The 19,875-nt window shown below is 47.5% G+C and overlaps 1 protein-coding gene across 1 annotated transcript in view; it reads left to right on the top strand.

Annotated features, from left to right (window-relative positions):
* rev3l (REV3 like, DNA directed polymerase zeta catalytic subunit) overlaps positions 1 to 19,875 on the top strand; it is a 42,774-nt gene that overhangs the window by 16,751 nt on the left and 6,148 nt on the right. The window contains 25 exon segments of the mRNA XM_031582100.2: positions 143 to 332; positions 519 to 593; positions 2,004 to 2,164; positions 4,812 to 4,947; positions 5,052 to 5,146; positions 6,156 to 6,260; positions 6,513 to 6,597; positions 8,664 to 8,803; positions 9,280 to 9,405; positions 9,547 to 9,772; positions 9,929 to 10,020; positions 10,023 to 10,074; positions 10,172 to 14,146; positions 14,277 to 15,211; positions 15,512 to 15,600; positions 15,837 to 15,962; positions 16,146 to 16,338; positions 16,459 to 16,570; positions 16,747 to 16,862; positions 17,375 to 17,493; positions 17,815 to 17,933; positions 18,188 to 18,329; positions 18,723 to 18,967; positions 19,320 to 19,428; positions 19,568 to 19,774. Coding sequence (XP_031437960.1) covers positions 143 to 332; positions 519 to 593; positions 2,004 to 2,164; positions 4,812 to 4,947; positions 5,052 to 5,146; positions 6,156 to 6,260; positions 6,513 to 6,597; positions 8,664 to 8,803; positions 9,280 to 9,405; positions 9,547 to 9,772; positions 9,929 to 10,020; positions 10,023 to 10,074; positions 10,172 to 14,146; positions 14,277 to 15,211; positions 15,512 to 15,600; positions 15,837 to 15,962; positions 16,146 to 16,338; positions 16,459 to 16,570; positions 16,747 to 16,862; positions 17,375 to 17,493; positions 17,815 to 17,933; positions 18,188 to 18,329; positions 18,723 to 18,967; positions 19,320 to 19,428; positions 19,568 to 19,774 — 7,970 coding nt within the window.

The following is a 19,875-nucleotide window of genomic DNA, read 5'->3' as shown; positions in this document are numbered from 1 at the left end:
CTGTTCATCATGTTGCCGTTACCTTGCACTTAAAGGGTCTGTGCTCATCATGTTGCTGTTACCTTGCACTTAAAGGGTCTGTGCTCATCATGTTGCTGTTACCTTGCACTTAAAGGGTCTGTGCTCACTGTTTGTGTTCCAGGCCAGAAGACGTGTCTGCACCTCCATGGCATCTTCCCTTACATCTACATCCCCTACGACGGCCACGGCCAGCAGCCCGAGCGCTACCTGCGCCAGGTGGCCTTCAGCATCGACAGGGCCCTCAACGTCTCCATGGGCAACCCCTCTTCCAACGCCCAGCACGTCTTCAAGGTGACGCTGGTGTCTGGCATGTAAGTCAACTGAACACGGTGTGCTTATTTCATTTTTGTCATGTGTGTACCAAGCCCCCAACCATGACACCACTGTGTCCTGCACCACAAAGGACCACACTGGCCACCCCACACTGACCATGATGACAGTGTAAGATGCCTTGTATCACTTACACGGACTGTCTTCTTTCCTCTCTACGCACACAGGCCTTTCTATGGGTACCACGCCAAGGAGAAGCGGTTCATGAAGATCTACCTGTACAATCCTCAAATGGTTAAGAGGTCAGTATGTTACTGTCTACACTGATGGAAGAAGGAGGTTGGGCCTAGAGAGCGTGACGGGGATAATAAGCCACTGTGCATGTTGATGCATGTTGATTTGACTGGAGTTTGTGGGATTGAAGTGTTGGTACCGCCCTGTTGCGCACAACAGAGATCATGACCAGGAGAGTGCTATTTGTCTGTGTGTGTCAGTGTCAGTGTCAGTGTCAGTGTCAGTGTCTGTGTCTGTGTCTGTGTCTGTGAAGGGGATCGGGGGGCAATGCAGGAGAGATCAGCTCCATTCTGCATCTCTTTTTTTTTATTCCTTGAAAGAAGCAGCCAGTAGAGGTGTTTGCGTGTGTGCAGTGGACTAGAGGGGCAGTGGAACAGCTCAGCATTTTTCTCCACTTCCTCTAGCGCACTTTAGCAACACCACAAACCAAGCTGTTTACCTTCAGCCAAAAGGTGTCCGAACATATCAGGACACTAGAATAGTTTCAAATCACTGAAACACAAATGAGGATGATATCACTGAGGCACATTTATACAATTCTAGTTTCTTCTGGTTTGAGAGAGTTTTTTAGCTTTAAATGCAGAGAACCATGACACTGTGTACAGCATACATTAGCGAGTATTTCCTTGGGATAATTGCAAATCAGGATCTTCACCAGAGCATATCTCAACTGATAAATAATGAATAATTCACCTAAGTGTGCTACTGGAAGATATGTAGTGACATATGTTGGAGAACATTTCCTCTGAACATAGGTGCTAGGGCTGTGTGTGTCTGAGACCGCACAATACTTTGTAAACATTTATGTGTTCAAGGAGGTGGGAATTGGGAAAGTTCCCATTTGGGAACTAGTTGATAGCCCTAGCATGACTATAACAAACAGTTGTTTGTTTTTATTTAGATATCTGTCAGTTACGGTATTGACAGTTCGGTAAGTAGCTAGCCAGAAGGCTAACACTACGTTAGCTACAGAACTAGCTACATGCTACAAGACAGATTTATGAAAGTAAACTGGGAAGTATTGTTGTTATCACTTACACTAATGAGTACAACCTAAATTAACGATGAAGTGACGTATTTGTGCACAGAGCAAGCACATTTCTTACCTTTCACCACAAATGCTGTCATGTCGAGTGACGTCAAACGTACTTCTATGAGCTCTCAAGAGCCACCCACTTTTCTAGTATGATGTCCCTAGTCCAACAGGCGTTCAGGTGTATTCTCTCACTCATGGGTTGGAACTTTCCCACTTCTTAGTTGCTCATGAATGCACCATTAAATATATTAAATAACGACAGATTATTCTGCAACATGTGTAGGCTATGATTATGTGACTTAGCGCTGACTCTCCCTGAGTGGGTGAGTGCGTTGAGCTGCTGCGCTGTGTGTTGAGCTGCTGCGCTGTGTGTTGTCCTCAGGGTGTGTGAGTTGCTCCAGGGAGGAGCAGTCATGAACAAGAGCTTCCAGCCGCACGAGGCCCACATCCCCTACCTGCTTCAGCTCTTCATCGACTACAACCTTTACGGCATGAACCTCATCAACCTGGGAGCCGTCAAGTTCCGCCGCTCCGCACGCAAAGGTAACCAAGCTGCGCTCACACAGCAGACAGCCAGACAGGTGGCCTCGGAATGATAAGCAGCGTTACAAAAGTCTTTCAGTGTTTGAGAAGCTGGGTGTGGGGAATGACCATATATGACCCATTTCATTGTGTTCTCTGTGGAATCAGTTGTGAAACTTGTGTGTGACAGTGGCGTATTAAAGATGCGATCTGTGTTTCGGTTTTCAGTTTATCAAGGTTGTTGATATTTGTGCTGAACAGCCAATTCAATTACGCCTGGGGCACCGTATCGATGGCTGAGACGGTTTATGGCTCGGTCCGAGCCACTATACCTCATTCCCATTTACAGAGCCAGGACTATACAAACACTGGAAGAGTTTTGAGTGCAAACACTGAACAGACAGCTAGAGGAGCAATTCACTGGATTTGACAAAAAGTGTATGGGATTAGAATCATGGCATGCACCTTTTAATGCTGTTGTTCCATTAATGGGAAGTTGCAACATGGGTAAAGATATCTGTTGAGAACAGAATAAAGATTAAATGTGTCATAGTTAAGATTTCCTTAAAAACCTGTAGCCTTTAACCTGTGTGTCAGTGTTAGTGAATGTGTGTTGTCTGCCAATATGGGGTTGTTTGTCTGTCACCAGTGGTGATTGGTGTTTGATGGGGAGTGTTTTGTGGACGCGAGGCTGTAGTGGGTGTTTGTTGTGTGTTGGAGCGGTTCATGTCGTTTGTTTGTTTGTGTTCTGGCGCTGTCTTTCAGACTGGAGTGTGTGAAATGTGCAGCCTAGCTGGTCATTCTGTTTGCCTGTGTTAAGTGTGGGGGCTGGGTGGAAACGTCCGAGCATCTGTGAGCGTGCCTGGAGGCCGACTTCCTCCCTGCTCTCACTAAACCACAGGAGTGTGTGCGCCTGTGTGTGTGCGCCTGTGTGTGTGCGCCTGTGTGTGTGCGCCTGTGTGTGTGTGTGTGTGTGTGTGTGTGTGTGTTCCTGTGGCCTCTTCTCCGAAAAACCAGACACGCACACTACCTGCTATGTCTGTTGAAAGTGCGGTAAGCAGTTACTGTGACAGACGTTGGCGCTTTATGTAATAGATTTAGTGGAGTGGTGGGCATCTGCTGGGCGTGCTGATAAGTGGGGAGAGCAGGAGGGTAGTTGGAGGGCTTGGCTTAAGCCTGACTCAGCCCAAAGGGAAGAGCAGCTCAGTGACTCCAGACACACACACACACACACACACACACACACACACAGCCTTGCCCCACCGTGCCAGAGGGTTCTGAGCCACAGCCAGTCTGTACTCCCAACCAAACTCATAAGATGAGGGATATCTGTGTGTGAATGTATAAGTGCTCATGTACACACAGGCAAACACACACACACACACACACACACACACACAACGGGAGAGCGTATCTATGCTCACGCTTTCAAGGCCAGAGGCACATTCTCGTGGCTTCAGTCTAATAACCCTCCCCGGCTCTCCCACAACATGTGTGCAGTGGCCTGATGCCTGAGCCCCAGTGAAGCCCCCTCAGCTAAGGCCAACTTCCCCTCTGACAAGGAGGGCGCCATGCTCTCTTCAACTCCTGAACTCTGTAGTACCGCACCACACCGCACCGCACCCCGGCCAGCCAATCACAGTCCTGCAGACTGAACCCTCCTTCACGGCCTGCACTCCACCGGCCTGTCAGGGAGGGTGAAGGGAAGAGGAAGAGGAAGAGGCACACAGAAGGTTATGGTGAGGCGTCTGCCACACAACTAAGCTGGCAAAGATGAGGTCAAAGGTGGTGTCGGCTCTCATTCATGGTTTCTGTCTTCCTCTACCCTCTCTCTGTCCTCACTCAGGTGTAGCTTTTCTTTTTCTGTTTGTTCATCTCTTTTCTTCTGTCACTCTTCCCCTCTTGGCTTTCCTGCCCCCCCTTCCTTTGTTATTCTTTGTTATTTGCCGTTTCCTAATGTTTATCTTTTTCTGTACATTTATCTTTCCTCCCCCTCCTCTCACTTTCTTTTGACCCCTTTCTCTCTCTCCCTGCTGTTCTGTCCATTTGTTATTTCTCACAGCTGTGAACGAGGGATGAGTGGGGAGCTGGGAGAGGAAGGGAGTTAGAGAGGGAGATGGGGAGAGAGGGAGAGAGGAAGGGAGGGAGCTGGGAGACGACGGGAGGGAGAGAGGGAGAGAGGGCGGCTGTGTTTGATGTGGGATGAATGTTAATCCTGCGGTGCGGGGCTGAGGTGGGAGGACAGGTAGCTGGCCCAACTGAGGCCCAGCGGCCACATCACAGGCCCGGCTGGAGACGGCCCCCGAACCTGGGCTTAATGAAGCAGCAGGGAGCCTCCCCTCTCCAGATTAACAGTGCCCCAAAGCCCCACGCACAGCCGCGCTCCAAACAAAAGGTGGCCTTCAGGGTGAAGGGCGTCCCTCAAGAAAGGAGTTTGCGTGGGAGTGGGACACTCTGCACCTGTTTCCAGTCACGGTTCTTTCATTCCTTTAGTCTCCGTTTTGTAAGGCTGCCACCTTACACAGAGGATGAAGAAATACAAACGGACTAAAAGAGTGACCTTCAGTTTATTTTCTCTATGATGACTTGCATAGCATTCAGTACAACATTACATTTTCTGCGTGTGTGTGTGTGTGTGTGTGTGTGTGTGTGTGTGTGTGTGATCCAGCAGCAGAGGCCTCAAGCAGTGAGGGCCCCAGCAACAGGAGCCTGGGGAGCCCCTGGAAAAGCCCTGTCACCTCCACACTCTCTGAGAGCGTGCTGGGGGGAACGTTCATGCGCTGGGACGAGGACGCTCTACCCTGGTGAGGGAGATCTCTGTGGTTTTTTTATACTGTCTTTGTTCTCTCTCTCTCTCTCTCTCTCTCTCTCTCTCTCTCTCGTCTCATATCTTCCCTCTATTTTTCAGCTCTCTGGTCCTGGAGGAGGTGACCAAGCAGAGTACGTGTGAGCTAGAGGTGGACGCAGTTGCCATAGACGTCCTGAATCGCCTGGAGATTGAGAGTAAAGACTTTTATTCTTGACCACTAAACAGACATAGACTAGTAGTAGACATAGTTTTGGAAAATTCAAATACAGTGAACCTGTACAGTGTGACCTGCCAGGGACAAAGACACTGACACACTCATGTTTCAAAGGTAGATCACCACGCAAGGTTGTCTGCACAGGTCTGGGCCCTCAAACTCCCTTGGCACTCTCCACTGGAGAGCATCTGTGGGTCTATCTCCCTTTGGGCAGGACAGGCTTTCACCATCAAAGTGTATTAGCCTTTAGGTCTGCTGCACACTGCACACCCACGCTCTCACTCGTAGCCTCTCAAGGCACAGACCACTACAGAGTATTCCCCCTTTGTCATCCCTCTGGGAGTGCCGTCTCAGAGAGAGGGACACACACACACACACACACACACACACACCACCACACACACACACACACACACAGAGTGAGAGCTGTTGAGAGAGGAGTGGAGAGAGGGAGTAAACAGGAGTGGAGGCCGATACAAGACTTAACAAGAAGTGACTGGATTGTGACATCATGAAAGTAAAATGGAGTTTGGACCCTACACACACAGAGTGCCGCTCTGCTGGACTGAAACGGATCCTTGTTTGTCTCCAATCCCATCAGATCTCCATGTGTCAGTGGTGCCTGTACACACGAAATCTGCTTTGTGCAGAGTGCAGACTGCTTGCTTTGGTCATATAAAGCTCTCTTGTTAGGGAAGAGGACATGAGGCCTTTTACCACACTATTTTCCACAGATATAAACCCTTTGAAATGGGAAGAGTGTGAAATATAACTCCCCCATGCCTACATAATACGCCTTTATGATCATCACCATCATTTTGAACAGAGTATGAAAGCCTAAGATCTGTAAAGCTTACTGGGTCTAAAGTCTAAGCCCTGTTTCTGCAGATGGGTGGAAAAAAAGATGACAAGTTAATGGTAGCAGTGGTGGAGAGTTCATTGCTGACAGTTGAACTGATTCTTGCTTCTTTTTTTTTGCCTCCCTGCAGGTCAGATTGGGAGGAACCCGGGACTGCAGGCCATCTGGGAGGACGAGAAGCAGAGGAGAAGAGAGAAGAACGAGTCTTCCCAAATTGAAACCCCCGAATCCCAGGGTAAGGGAGTCCGACTGGTTTGAAGTGGGTCTTTAATCCTGATTTGCTAGACGTCTGATTCGCAAAGCACTAGAAGCCAATTATGGGATACAAAGAGAAAACACATGCCGGGATCTTTGTGAATGATTCCGAGTACACCTGTGTTGGAAATGGGTTTCATTGAGATGTGCTGTCTGACTCTGGGGGGAGGAATAACCTGGCGTCCATCATAAAAGCGTAACCGCTTTCCTGTTGCTTTTGATGCCGTTCCAGACCGCGGGCTGCTAGACGCCGTGGAGAGTGAGAGAATCTTCATGAAGAGGTTCAAGGAGATTCTACGTGAAAATGAATTCAATGTGTAAGTGAAAACAAAAGACATTCTTTGACATTCTTGTTCTCATGGGAAATGCAACAAATCGTGGCCAGGTGTGATGAATGATGAACCTTTCATATTCCTTTGGAGGTTGAGCGAATGTCATTTCTATCTCTCATAAATTTGGTCCATACATTGTCAGTGAAATCTCGAGCACACGCTTTGTACAGGCAGAATCAGTTGTGTATTCTCCTCTGGCCTTGCTTTTACCCAGGATTCTTCAGTGGAGTTCTCATCGAGACGGGCTGGATTTGTGGCCTTCAAGCAGGGCTAGATGTCTCTCTTTGAGAACTCTTGTTAAGAAAGACCTAGAAGTAATGGGAAATCTTTCCTTTTTCCCCGCTCTCACATTCGTTTTCACGTTATGAAAGGGGTGTCAGAGTTCCATTGTCCTACCTATAAACAAATGTACACATATACTATATGCAGAGCCTTTCAGTAATCCACATGGATATGCTGTAAATGACAAAGGAGTCATTTTACGTCTAAATTCCCAGGCTACCACTGCAAATGGTTCAAATTATGTTCTTTTTTTTTATAACCGTGTAATCATACTGGCAGTTGTTTTTCTTCCAAGCTTTTGACTGGCATAGATTAAAGTTTTGGAAACTTTTCCAGAGGAGCAGGGTAAGGAAGGGAGGGCAGGGACGGAGAGTTGATGTGTGTGTGTGTGTGTGTGTGTGTGTGTGCCTGAACCTCCATTTCTGGCCAGTGGATGGTGGGAGGGCCTCTAAATGTAAACATGTGCTGCTTCCAGATACATTAGGGAGACATGATGGCGACCACATAGGTTGTGCTCAGAGGAAAGCACCCAATTGGTGCATGCCGTTTCCCTGTGTACTTTTTTCCAGCTTGATGTCTTCAGTCAGGCGGGTGGGTGGGGGCATGGAGCACGGAGGGGAGAGGAGGGGAGGGGAACTGTGTGATGTTGAGCCCTGCTCTGTGTTAGAAGGAGGAGAAAAAATGTTTTGTTTTAAGTAAAGTACAGTTGGCTGAAAGCTTGCCCTTGCATCATGCCCCAGATGGCTTTTATTTTAATAGTTTGATACTGAGGAATTGGAGAAAGGTTGAGATTTAACAGATCCGTCATGAGCAGAACAGCACAAGCACATTCTGGGCTCACGTGATGCAAGTTTTTTTGGTTTGGCTGTGTGCGCTGCATACCGAGCTGGCTCACGCACCCCACCGCCTGCTCATGGCCTGCGTTCTGGTGCTGCATGAGTGCCGTTGCTGTTCTGCGAGGCTCCGGGAACAATGCCGGATGGAGACTGCAGCTTCTCCGAGAGGAAGTGAGGGCGGAGCCTGTGCTTAAATAAGTTAATCACCGCTGGATCTCCCCATGCCGCCATGCGTAACTCCCCCCCCAGAGCCCCCGGAGTCGTTAGCAGAGAGACTAATTAACGCACGAGGAGCCGGTTGAGCACAGACCTCGCTCTCTGGAGTCTCTCTCTGCTCTCACCACCATAGGAAATAAAGCCACAAAAGTGCCTTCAGAGCTTGCTTATTCTGGTGAATTTTAGTGGAGCGTTTTAATACGTGGCACTTGTGTGTGGTTAATGTCATTTTCCACATTGTCTGGCTCCACTGTGATTAAACACAACTGGGCGTGCTCGTGTAGTCAGCATTTTGTGTCTCTACTTACAATAGAATGAGTGATGAAATGAGTGGGTTTTGTGAAGGATAAGCAGCAGTGATTTATCTGAAACCTATAGTAGGACTATCTGGCATCAAATCAGGATCAGCTGGATTTCTGCCAGTCTATATTTGGCTATAAGACACACAATACACACACACACACACACACACACACACACACACACGCTCACCTGCTCCGACATGCGCACTCTGAGGGATGTACTTGTGCATAATCCCTAGCCATTTCAGTTGATTAAGACAAAGCGGGTGGCTAATGAATCCAGACAGAGTGTATCTCCACTTCCCGGGGGGTGGTGGTGCTGGTCTGTGATTCAGATGATCTCCAGAGCAATTACACTGCAGAGAGTGAGGTGAGGAGGTGAGTCCCATGTCTAATTGTTCATCTGTTGGCACAGGACCCAATCTGGCATGGGAGGTGACAGCGAGGGGGACGAGCCCTTCCCTGGTCTCTCACTACACCCAGATGTCCTGACCCCAGAGGACCTGCTGGCTCCTCCTGCCAGCCAGGTAGAGATGCACAGGGACACACCAACAGGTGAGGCATGCAGTACTTGAGCAAGTGTGAAGACATGACAGTTTGCTATACATATCAATCTGCCATCACTCATTGATCAGGGTTTTAATAGGGTTTTAATAGTGCATTTTATAATATACAGTATTTTTTGAGTCCTTATGCAGTGTTGGTATGACCAAGAATCAAGTTGAATAGAATGCCTAGGAAAATGATTGTTTGTCGAGAAAAAACAATGTATGTTAGACTTAAACTGCAAACTCCACTACGGTCTATACAAGATGGTATAACCTCTCCTTACACTTGTGTATTTGACATCTGAATATTTTGAAAAGAAACAATTAGTGTGCCAAAGGTTTTGGACTGGCAGAGATGGTTTAGACTTTCTATGCCTTTTACTTTGTTTTGAAGCATTATTTTCTGGGATAATGTATTGCTGTCATTACAGTTCCATTGCAATTATGACTTGTGTCATGACTCTTGGTGTCCTTGCTCTTTAGACACCAAGAGACCTGGTGGGAGGGAAGCTGACTCGGCTATTGTGGATGAAGAAGCCATCCTTAGTCTACTGGAGAACAGCCAGACCTTCCTTCCCCTCTCGCAGACATCCAACCAGTCTGTCCTGGGTAAAATGCTGTATTCCCCCACGGTTATTTTATGGCCACCTATTGGCAAACCATAGTATGATAAAAAAAAGAAGCCATGCTGTGATAATGGTTACATATTATGACATTCAATAACTGTAAATGGTTATCTTTGTCTTTTAGAGAACAGTCACGACAGGGTCTTGGATGAACTCCTGGCTGGGCTTGAGGACTCAAGGTTTCAGGCTGACCTGGGCAGGCAGGCCACTTTTGCCAACAGTGGGAGCTGTCCCTACAACAGCGACGAGGAAGAGGAGGCGCCTGAGCTGGAGAGGGAGGAGGCTGAGCTCAGTATGCTGATGTCGCAGAGATGGGATAATGACATTCTGGAGCACTCTTCTAGTCAAAGGTTTATATACGTTCTTCCTTTATTCCTCCTCACCTGCTTTCAATATTGTTTCCTATTCAGTCTCTGAACATCTTTTTTTTATATTGTAAATATATAAAAGATAAATAGTGCGAAGCACTTTTCAGTCAGTACTTTTTTGTGATCTCTACTGCACAGACTCTGTCTGAAGGACAAGGGGGAGAGCTCCAGTGAGGAGCCGCAGGACTCTTCAGAGGAGGAGATGGACTGGAGTGGAAACAGCTCCCTCTTAATGACTTGTCCATACCCCAGTTGGATGGCGCTGCCGATGATAACAGTGGTGAGTCTTGTCTTGTCTTACTTTCCTCCTCAAATTTATCCAGTGCCCCAAATGAGTCTTCTTTGTCTTCATGAGGAAATAATTTTACTATGGCTCTCCAGATTGCATCCACCGAAAGACAGAGCCTGCCGAGGAATGCATTCATCACTGACTGCTACTGATCAGATCCTTGCCAAGCTGAATCCCTTTCAAAGTGATGCCGTCCACATGGAGCCCCCATCTTCAGCCAAAATCCTCCTGGAGTGCAAACACCCTGAGCACAGGCAGGCCCTGGCCCTTGAAAGAGAGGAATCGTTAGACAAGCACTTTATCTCGAAAGGCTCCATCAGCCAGGAGAGCAGTGAATGTTCAACTGGGTTTAAAGTTAATAAAGAGATACCTTACATTCAGCCGGTCAAACACCCCATTCCCTGCAGCATGGCCAATAGGGCAGAGGTGTCCACGATTGGTGTGGACAAAATGGCTGTGCACCCCCTATACAACTATGAAAACAGTGCCATTGCCCTTAACAAGTCAGACCCAGACAGCCTACCCTTTGGAAGTGGAAAAATCACTCAGAGTAGGAAAAAATACAGCAGTATTAAAAACATGGAAAAGAACCACTTGTCTCTTCTCCAAAACCACAGGAGCTTCTCATTGTGTTACTCAGAGTTAATGAGCTGCCCCACAACAGCAGACATTGAATTGAGCCAGAAAGATTGTAAGAGTCCTGTGCCAAGGAGTGTGGAGCAGGCATCAAGTCCCTTGGAAGAGGGCATGCTCCTTGATCCCCAGGAAGGTGAGATGGGCAGTGATGGAGAGGAGGGAGATGTCGGCGAGCTGAAAATCAGGTATGAGGATTATCAGGAGAACAAGACGGAACGAACCATTGTGGCACAGCAGGAGGCCCACTATAAGTTTTTCCCAAGTGTCATACTCTCAAACTGCCTCACCAGACCAGCAAAAAAGAATGTAATGAGTAAACCTGGGGATGGTTCTGGAAAACCCAGTCAGCCAGAGCAGAGACGGTCAAGGCTAAGTAAAAAGGCATCCCGTACTGCCACCCAGAGGAAAGATAATGTGTTAGACAGCCCCACCTCTGATATCCAACCTCCAAAAGATGACACAGATTTGACAACAATTACACCTGTGTGTCCGAAGAACAAGGAAACTAATGAAGAGCCAGAAATGGAGACATCAGAACCTAAGACTGAAGGCCATGTACCTAACGAACCAGTCAAAGCTCCCATTGAAGACAAACTCCCACCACTCACTGAGCTACCAGCCAAAGTAGGTTGCACCAAAGTGTCAAGTTTGCCTGGTAGCAAATACACCTTGAGGGCAAAGCGGAAAATGAGCTATGACAGTGAGGATGGAGAGCACTCTAGTGCTGCTGTAAAGCAGGCTACCTTGCCACAGGAAAGCCTGAAAGACAACTGCGTGCTCAGTGGTCAGGAGTTTAAGAATCAAAAGCGCCGGAAGATTTCCAAGAAAGAGCCACCAATCATCATAAAGTACATAATAATCAACAGATTCAAAGGTCAGAAGAACATGTTGGTTAAAATGGCTAAAGTGAACGCAGAAGAGCAGCATGTGATCTTGACCCCAGATAAATTGGAACAATACAACAGACTGGCCCCTTTAAAAGTCTTCTGGCCCAAGGTTCCAGAGTCAACTGCAGTTAAGTTTCCACCCTTGGAACAAAAGTTAAAGAAACCCACAAAAAAGAAGGCCAAAATGAACCCCACCACAAAGAAAGCTAACCTTTCTGCACCTCCAAAATCCAGAAGCAAGCCAGTTGTCAAAGCTCAGAATGTCAAAAATGCATTACCTTTACCCAGTCTGTCCGCTCCTTGGCCTTGTTACAATGATCTCACGGATGACTACTCAACAGAGTATTCAGATGTGATGGTAGAGTTAGGTTATCTGTCTGACAGGGCCCCTAGTCCCACAGACTCAACACCACCACGTTGTTGGTCCCCCTCTGACCCCATCTTGGAATCAACCGTCAGTGATCACTTAATCAATCCGTTCAATGATCCCTGTCTAGGCTCCCCTTATCAAGACACCACCTCAGATTCGCAAGGCAGAGGGTCTCAGCGCAGAAGTCGTACAACTAAGCCCAGGAAGATGGCTACTGGAAGTCCAAGAAGAAAGACTAAGGCCACAAAGCAATCAGACCCTCAACCTGCCAAAGAGAACATAAAGCAGGTCAGCACTCAAGGTGCTGTGAGGAAACAAAAGAAAGATCTCGAGATGACCCTTGTATGTGGGCAGGATGGTTCTTCAAGTAAAAATACCAGAAAGCCTCGTAAAAAGAAACAGGTGAATGAAACAGAAACCTCCATTGCCAGGAATTGTGAAGATCAGGAGGGCACTCTGCCTGCCTCGGAACCCTCATCAACTGAGGGCTCCTCCCTTCAGACGTCAGTAGCGAAGCAGGGTGACGATACTTCAGTTGTTGTTAGGGAGTCGAGAACTCAGACTGTTACAACTTTAGTTGAACCAAAGACAGAGAAGAGTGAAATCAACATCAGTGAGCCATACCAAAGCATAGCACTTGATCTCAAAACTGAGCTGGGTGGTGAGGCCAGTACACCAGCTGATCAGTCAGACAAATGCAGCCAGAGTTCCTCAACACAGTTTGAAATCTCCCCATTTCAAAGGAGCATCTCCTCTCCAGCCTCTGGAAGTATTGGATATCCTTGCTCAGTTATCACATATAGTAGATCTATGTCACAGACTTCAAACCATAAGTCTGAGTCTGTGCCCAGTCCATCAAATCCCTATGAATTCAAAAGTGAACCCTCTGACCTTGAGGAGAGTCCAGACTCTACACAGGTGCCAGAGGTTGCTCTTAAGGCTGCAGCTAGGGCAAGAAGGCGCACTTCAAAGAAGAAGGAAAAGAGTGAAGAAGCAAGCACTCAGTCTGAAGCTTTTCAGATTAAATCCAAGCCTGCACTTACAAGTGGTCATGAATCGGTACCCAAAGATGAAAAACCCCATACAGGCCCAAGGAATGGAGCGACCACTTTAACAAATGAAATGCCTTCAGGACTTGCTGTTTTGAAGGAGCTTCTACAGAAAAGACAGAGATTGGGACTGAGCCAAGAAGTCCGAGCTGCCTCACAGACTCAAAATGCCACTGCATCAGCTGATACTGCCACAAGTTCTGAGAACAAGTCAACAAAAACCAAGAGGGCCCCATCCACCACTACACGAAAGCCAAGGGCACCAAGAAACCAAACTCCAAAGGAGAAAAAACCAAGGAACAGGAAAAACCAAAATTGCAAGCAGGAAAACCCCAAGCTTGAGCCTCCTTTGTCAGATGATAGCCCAACGTTCCTGGCAGATGCTGGTTTCGACAGCTGCTATTCAATTGAAGACAGTTTATCACCAGAACTCCCTCATAACTACAACTTTGACATAAATGCCATTGGCCAAACTGGGTTTTCCGGTCTCTACTTGGGCAGTCAGTTTGTGGTTGCTGACAAGATTCTCCCACAGAAGTTTCTGAGTGATTTTAACCAGGAAGCAATCTCGGCTCTAAACATTGGACTGAAAAGCACTAAGGAGAGGACACTGTCAGGTGAAGAACGTAAGCCTTCGTCAGGACCTACCAGTCCCGACCTATTTGACAAGACATCATGTGAAAACAATTTATCTTTGTCTGTGCTTGAGTCTGATAGGAGGGGAAGAGATTGGGCATCATTGGGGAAACATCACAGTCTTAGTCCTTTTCAAGACTTCCACTGTGAGAAGAGAGACTTCCTCTTTTCTCTGGACTCTTTCCTGCCTTTAACCTCAACTTCGTTTGCTGATAATGGTGCATCCCCAGTGGGAGATGTGATGGATGGAAACGACATCATGACCTCAACCACACCCAGCAGCTCTCCACGTTCTGTTAGTTCACTTTCACAAATGAGGTCTTGCAGCCAGTCCCTTAAGGGCGCAGGAGGAGCCCACATCCTCAAACCTCTCATGTCTCCCCCGAGCCGAGAGGAGATTGTCAGCACCCTCCTCACTCTAGACCTCTCGGAGGCGACCTACCAGGAGCCATTCTGCAGTGATCCATCTGACGCTCCTCTAAAACCCAGGTGAGACAATACATTTTTGAAATGTTCCAGCTTTTATATACATGTTTATGATGCTGTCCAGATAAACTTAATAAAATGCCTGATGTTAAGGATGTACATTTATTTTTTTGTGTGTGTGTGTGTCCTGTAGGGAAATCAGTGGACGCAAGCTGACAATTGAGACCAGGTTAGCAAACGAGCTGAATGAGTTCAATGGGGATTTGTCTTTAGAGGGTCTTCAATTTTGGAAGGCTGCTTTCGTTGCAATGACGAAACCAGGATCCTCATCCACACACGGACCTGACACTTCAGAGGCCACCGAGGACCATAAAGAACGCAGTCCGTCTACTGGTGATCAGAAAGTCATCCTGCTGCCCTGCAGAAGTGCGCCAAGCCGAGAGCGAGTACAGATATGGCTGCAAGCAAGGAAACAGTTTGAGCAGCTTCAGAGACAAAGGAGGGCCACAGTAGCCCAGGAGATGACAGAGTTGACAAGGGAAAGAAATCAGCCATTGGTAGTAGGTGTGCTGAGTTGTGGGGCTAATCCTGAAAAAGATCAAAACAGGATTGAGAGGACCTCCTCACTGCGGGTTATCAGAAAAAGAGGTTTAAATCTGTCCATCCGTAAAAGCCAGCCTGATTTAGTGGTGTCTGGAAGCTCCCCCAAGGACATGAAATCAGAGAGGGACAGCGGTTCAAAGGATGGCTATTATTATGATGATGATGATAAAGATGGTGATTGTGACTCCTCTGAGCAGTCCATATCTCCGGACTCTCCTGTGTTGCCACCATGGCAACGTACAATTCTGCCGAGCTCTACTCCCAGGGATTATGACACGGAGCAAAGGAAAATAACAAGGGTGTTGTCATCTCCCAGCCCTGGTGGCTTTCATGATGAAGACGCCACCTCTCCTGAAAACAGACCCCAGAAAGAGTTTCTCTCTCCCTCTCCATTACCCATCAAGCCCATGGATGAGGACTTCCCCAGTCCTTACGTCCTGCACAGTACACCAGTTGTCAGCCGAAGAAGGAGAAGCAGAGCAGAGTCACTATCTACAAGTACCAGCAGTCTGCCCATGACTGAAGGTAGGCTGTACATATGATGCTGCTGTTCCTCATACTGTGCCTTCAATGAGAACTTCTATCAGGTCTTTGTGAATTTGAATGACCTCATACATGGAATGCACTCCTTCTACCACAAGCATTTTTCCCCTTTTATCCATCCTGGTGTGACATTTTAACAGCTGCTATTAAAAGACAGAATAATTGGCTAATCAGGCACACTTTAACTGTTAATCTGTCACAGTAATTTAAATGCAAAGTGGACTCCTGAAGGCAGTTTTATACACCTATATTATTCCCCAACTCTTCTTTATTTCTTTGTAGAAGCGGAGCCCGAATTTCAGAAACTACAGCAGAGGAGAGGAAGCCATACAGATGCATTAAGGAGAGTGCTCCTGACCACTCAGATGAAGGTTAGTCTGAAGACTTTGAATCGTTGTTGTGTGTTCTTTATTAGTTCTCTGGAGATTCTCTCTCTCTGTAGACATTCAGAATATTCTCATCCAGCAGAACAGTACCTACCATTTTCACAGCAACTTTGCACAGGATCTTTCACCAGGTGTAAATGTATGGGGTACTTTTTTAAATTGTTCAGATTTCTTAGCACCGACTTTGCCCAACTCATGGTTTCCTTCTCTCGACTCGACAGAATCAGTTCACAGCTATGAATGTCGTAAAGAAAGACAACTCTCAGATAGAGGGGCCGTCCATCTGCAACTCTTACGGCTTCAAGGTCAGCATGCAGAATCTGCAGGAGGCCAAAGCACTGCATGAGGTGAGCCATGCCAGAACATCTACAGAAGTGATCCTCAATGACTCAATGCCAGGCTGAGATCCACTATGACTCAATGCCAGGCTGAGATCCACTATGACTCAATGCCAGGCTGAGATCCACAATGACTCAATGCCAGGCTGGTATTTGCCTGACTAATATGTGGCTTCCTTTACCGCTGTGTAGGTGCAGTACTTGACCTTGATGAGTATGGAACTTCATGCACGGACACGCCGGGACTTGGAGCCAGACCCAGAGTTCGACCCCATATGTGCCTTATTCTACAGCTTCAGCTCAGACGCCCCCCTGCCTGATTCTGACAAGATGCAGATAACAGGTGCCATCGTGGTGGACAAAGACTGCCATTCCCAGGAGCAAGGTGGGGCCACAGATGAGATTTCTTCATCATGCTAATCCTGTATTAATGCTTAAACACGTATAGTACCTGTGGAGATGAGCAGGGGGTTGATACGATTCGATCATGGTTTCTTGTCTTTAGGCTCAAGAACTACAGCACCCCTGCTGGTTCGATCAGGCGTTTCAGGATTGCAGGTCACTTATGCCTCAGACGAGAAGGAGCTCTTCAAGGAAGTCGCCAGAATTATTCTGAAGTATGGGCTTCACATTATGGTCAATTTCATTGTGTGTAGAATATCATTTTGAACCAGTGATGTGTATGGTATTGTGTGGAGGGGGCTCGTCTTAACCTACTGCATTTTGAGTGTGTGCATCTCACTCGGCCCACATTCATGAGCTTAATGTAAACATGAGCCCTTCTTCTTGGCAGGTATGACCCAGACATCTTAGTAGGGTATGAGGTGCAGATGCATTCCTGGGGTTACCTCTTCCAGCGGGCATCAACACTGGGGGTGGACCTGTGCCAGAAGCTCTCACGGGTGCCAGGTAAGATGACACTGAGCCAGGCAGGGCGGTCAGACTGACACTCCCTGGCTGCTGTTTTACAAGAGCTGAAACACAGGCAGACGGTGAACTGTACTATGGACAGTAACTTGAACACTTCCTTTCCTAAATCAAATCAGTGACTCCTGCAACTAAAAGCATGGGATTTAGAATATCCATTTTTATCAAATCACTTTTTGTGTAAGCCAGCCAAACACTTGGCATCTGCTGTCAGGCCGTGCTCGTGGTGCTCCCAGACAAAGTGCATTTGGCAATATCCTTTGCAAAAAATGATTTGAGTGCAGCATAGCCAGAGCCCTTTGGGAAAATCCCTGTGTTTTTCCTGTGTAATCTGTCTCACCCCCAAGACCCAAGCTATGAACAGCCCACTCCCCCACCCCCAACAGGGCATTATGCACGGTCAAAGTACAAAGTCCATTGTTGAGATGTGATATGCCTGTGCTTTGATAAGGTGATTCTTTTCTGATGGGTTTCTAACAATACTCCGTTCTCAGATGATGCGAAGGAAAACCGCTTCGCTGCAGAGAAGGACGAGTATGGTGCCGACACCATGTCGGAGATCCATATTGTGGGTCGCATTGTCCTCAACCTCTGGAGAGTGATGAAAACAGAGGTAACATCAATGCAAATACGCCACGCCACAAGCTCATGTCACACAGCACTTCCACCTCTGTCATCTCATAGTAGTGGCCACCAGACCCAGAAATGATCAACTCCTGACTTTATTCCTTGGTAATTGGGAAAATCTGTAACTCAATGGAGAGTCATAGGGATGGTGTGCGTTAGGGCAAGTTGTAATTGCAATGAAGGCCCTGGGCTCTGTAAAGCACCTTGAGACAATTTTATTGTGCCAAATAAATTCAATTTAATTGAAATTGAAGGAAATTTTAGTGGTGAAACCTTTTTTGTTTCCTCCTTTTGTTTTGTTTGTTAGGCGGCACTGACCAGCTACAGCTTTGAGAACGTGGCCTTTCATATTCTGCACCAGCGCTTTCCTTTCTTCAGCCACCGTACCCTCTCTGACTGGTTTGACCACAACACTGACCTCTACAGGTGGGTAGGGTTACAACACTGACATATCAACCAACTCTTCCACTTCTCCAACGTTAGTACTGTATTTTAAACTATACACTGGACTCCCCAGGAAACTAGAGCACCTTAATATAAGGTCTTCACATCATCCTATCTGATGCCATCTTTTTTCCCCATGTTATGCATCTTTACTATACCGAATCCAATAAAAAGGTTGAGTGTGATGTTTGCCAAGTTCAAGTGAAAGCCAACTGAAAATCTGTATGTTATTGTAGATGGAAAGTGGTGGACCACTATGTGAGTCGTGTGTGCGGCTGCACGCAGATGCTGCAGCAGCAAGACCTCATTGGCAGGACCAGTGAGCTTGCACGAGTCTTCGGCATCCAGTTCTACCACGTTCTGACCAGAGGCTCGCAGGTCAGTTTCTCTTGACTACTACACTGGCTGTGTGACCACTCCAAATGTGCTGCAGTCAAGAGAGCATGTCTCAACTTGATCCAGCTGTTACTGCAGTAGAGGACACGAATGTAGGATTACCGAAACCGCAGGATCATGGGATTTCTCATGCTTGTAAAGTGATCAAATTCTTTCTTCCCACGGGTGTCATGTTACCAAATCCTGTGTCAACCACTTTCGATGTTAGCATGTTGATGTGCACTTTAGATGTTAGCATGTTGATGTGCAACCTCCCGGATCTGATGAAAACAGTGTAGAGAGTGCTACTTCAGACATCTGACCTCTGACCTCTTTGAGCGTGTGACACACAGTGGTAAACTGCCACTCTAAAGCTTTGTGTGCTGTGTGGTGCAGTACCGCGTGGAGTCGATGATGCTGCGGATCGCCAAGCCCATGAACTACATCCCCGTGACGCCCAGCCCGCAGCAGAGGGCGCAGCAGAAGGCGCCGCAGTGCATCCCGCTGGTGATGGAGCCTGAATCACGCTTCTACAGCAACTCCGTGGTGGTGCTGGACTTCCAGTCGCTCTACCCCTCCATCGTCATCGCCTACAACTACTGCTACTCCACCTGCCTCGGCCACGTGGAGAGCCTCGGGACGTAAGTGCAGTGAGGGCGGCGGGCATTTTACTTTCTCTGAAGCTAGCATTGGCAATGCTACCACTCGTAGGATGTCCACTAAGTTTACCAGACGAGGGATTCTAGATACATGACCGGTAATGATCTACTGTGGTTGACTTTCCTGATTTGTTAGTGTGGGTAGCAACTCTCTTGTTAGCATAGGAAGCTGCTTCGATAACTACACGAGTACAATGTCAAGGATGACCCTGAAGTGTCTTTTTGTTTTTAGGTGAATTTTAAAGTGAAACCATGAATCTCTTCTTGGTAAGCATGCATGTCTACAGTCAAGATGGATCATATCTGTAAGTCTCTCTTTCTGCATTTCTTGCAGACATGATGAGTTCAAGTTTGGCTGCAGTTCTCTTCACGTCCCCCCCGATCTCCTCTATGAGCTCCGCAATGACATCACGGTGTCGTCCAACGGCGTTGCTTTTGTAAAGGTACGGCTCTGTTTCACACGATGTGATCATTGTTATCACACCTGGCTGATTGCTTCATGTCTGACCTGGCCATCATTCGAGTCTCAGTAGACTGTGTGTGTGTGTGTGTGTGTGTGTGTGTGTGTGTGTGTGTGTGTAGCCCTCTGTGCGTAAGGGTGTGCTGCCCAGCATGCTGGAGGAGATCCTGAACACCAGAATCATGGTGAAGCAGTCCATGAAGGCCGCCAAAGGCGACCGTGCCCTCATGCGCCTGCTACACGCCCGGCAGCTGGGCCTCAAGCTCATCGCCAACGTCACCTTTGGCTACACGGCCGCCAACTTCTCCGGCAGGATGCCCAGTGTTGAGGTGAGCCCCACACACATGTCTGAGTCACCTCTCTCTAAAGGCAATTCTGTGCCCTTTCCACTTCTGCCACCTAGGGGAAGACATTTGTCAGTGTGCCATGC

This window comes from Clupea harengus, chromosome 15, assembly GCF_900700415.2.
Source record: "Clupea harengus chromosome 15, Ch_v2.0.2, whole genome shotgun sequence".
Lineage (NCBI taxonomy): Eukaryota > Metazoa > Chordata > Actinopteri > Clupeiformes > Clupeidae > Clupea > Clupea harengus.
The sequence above is the reverse complement of the archived record's forward strand: the minus strand, read 5'-3'. Positions and strand labels throughout refer to the sequence as shown.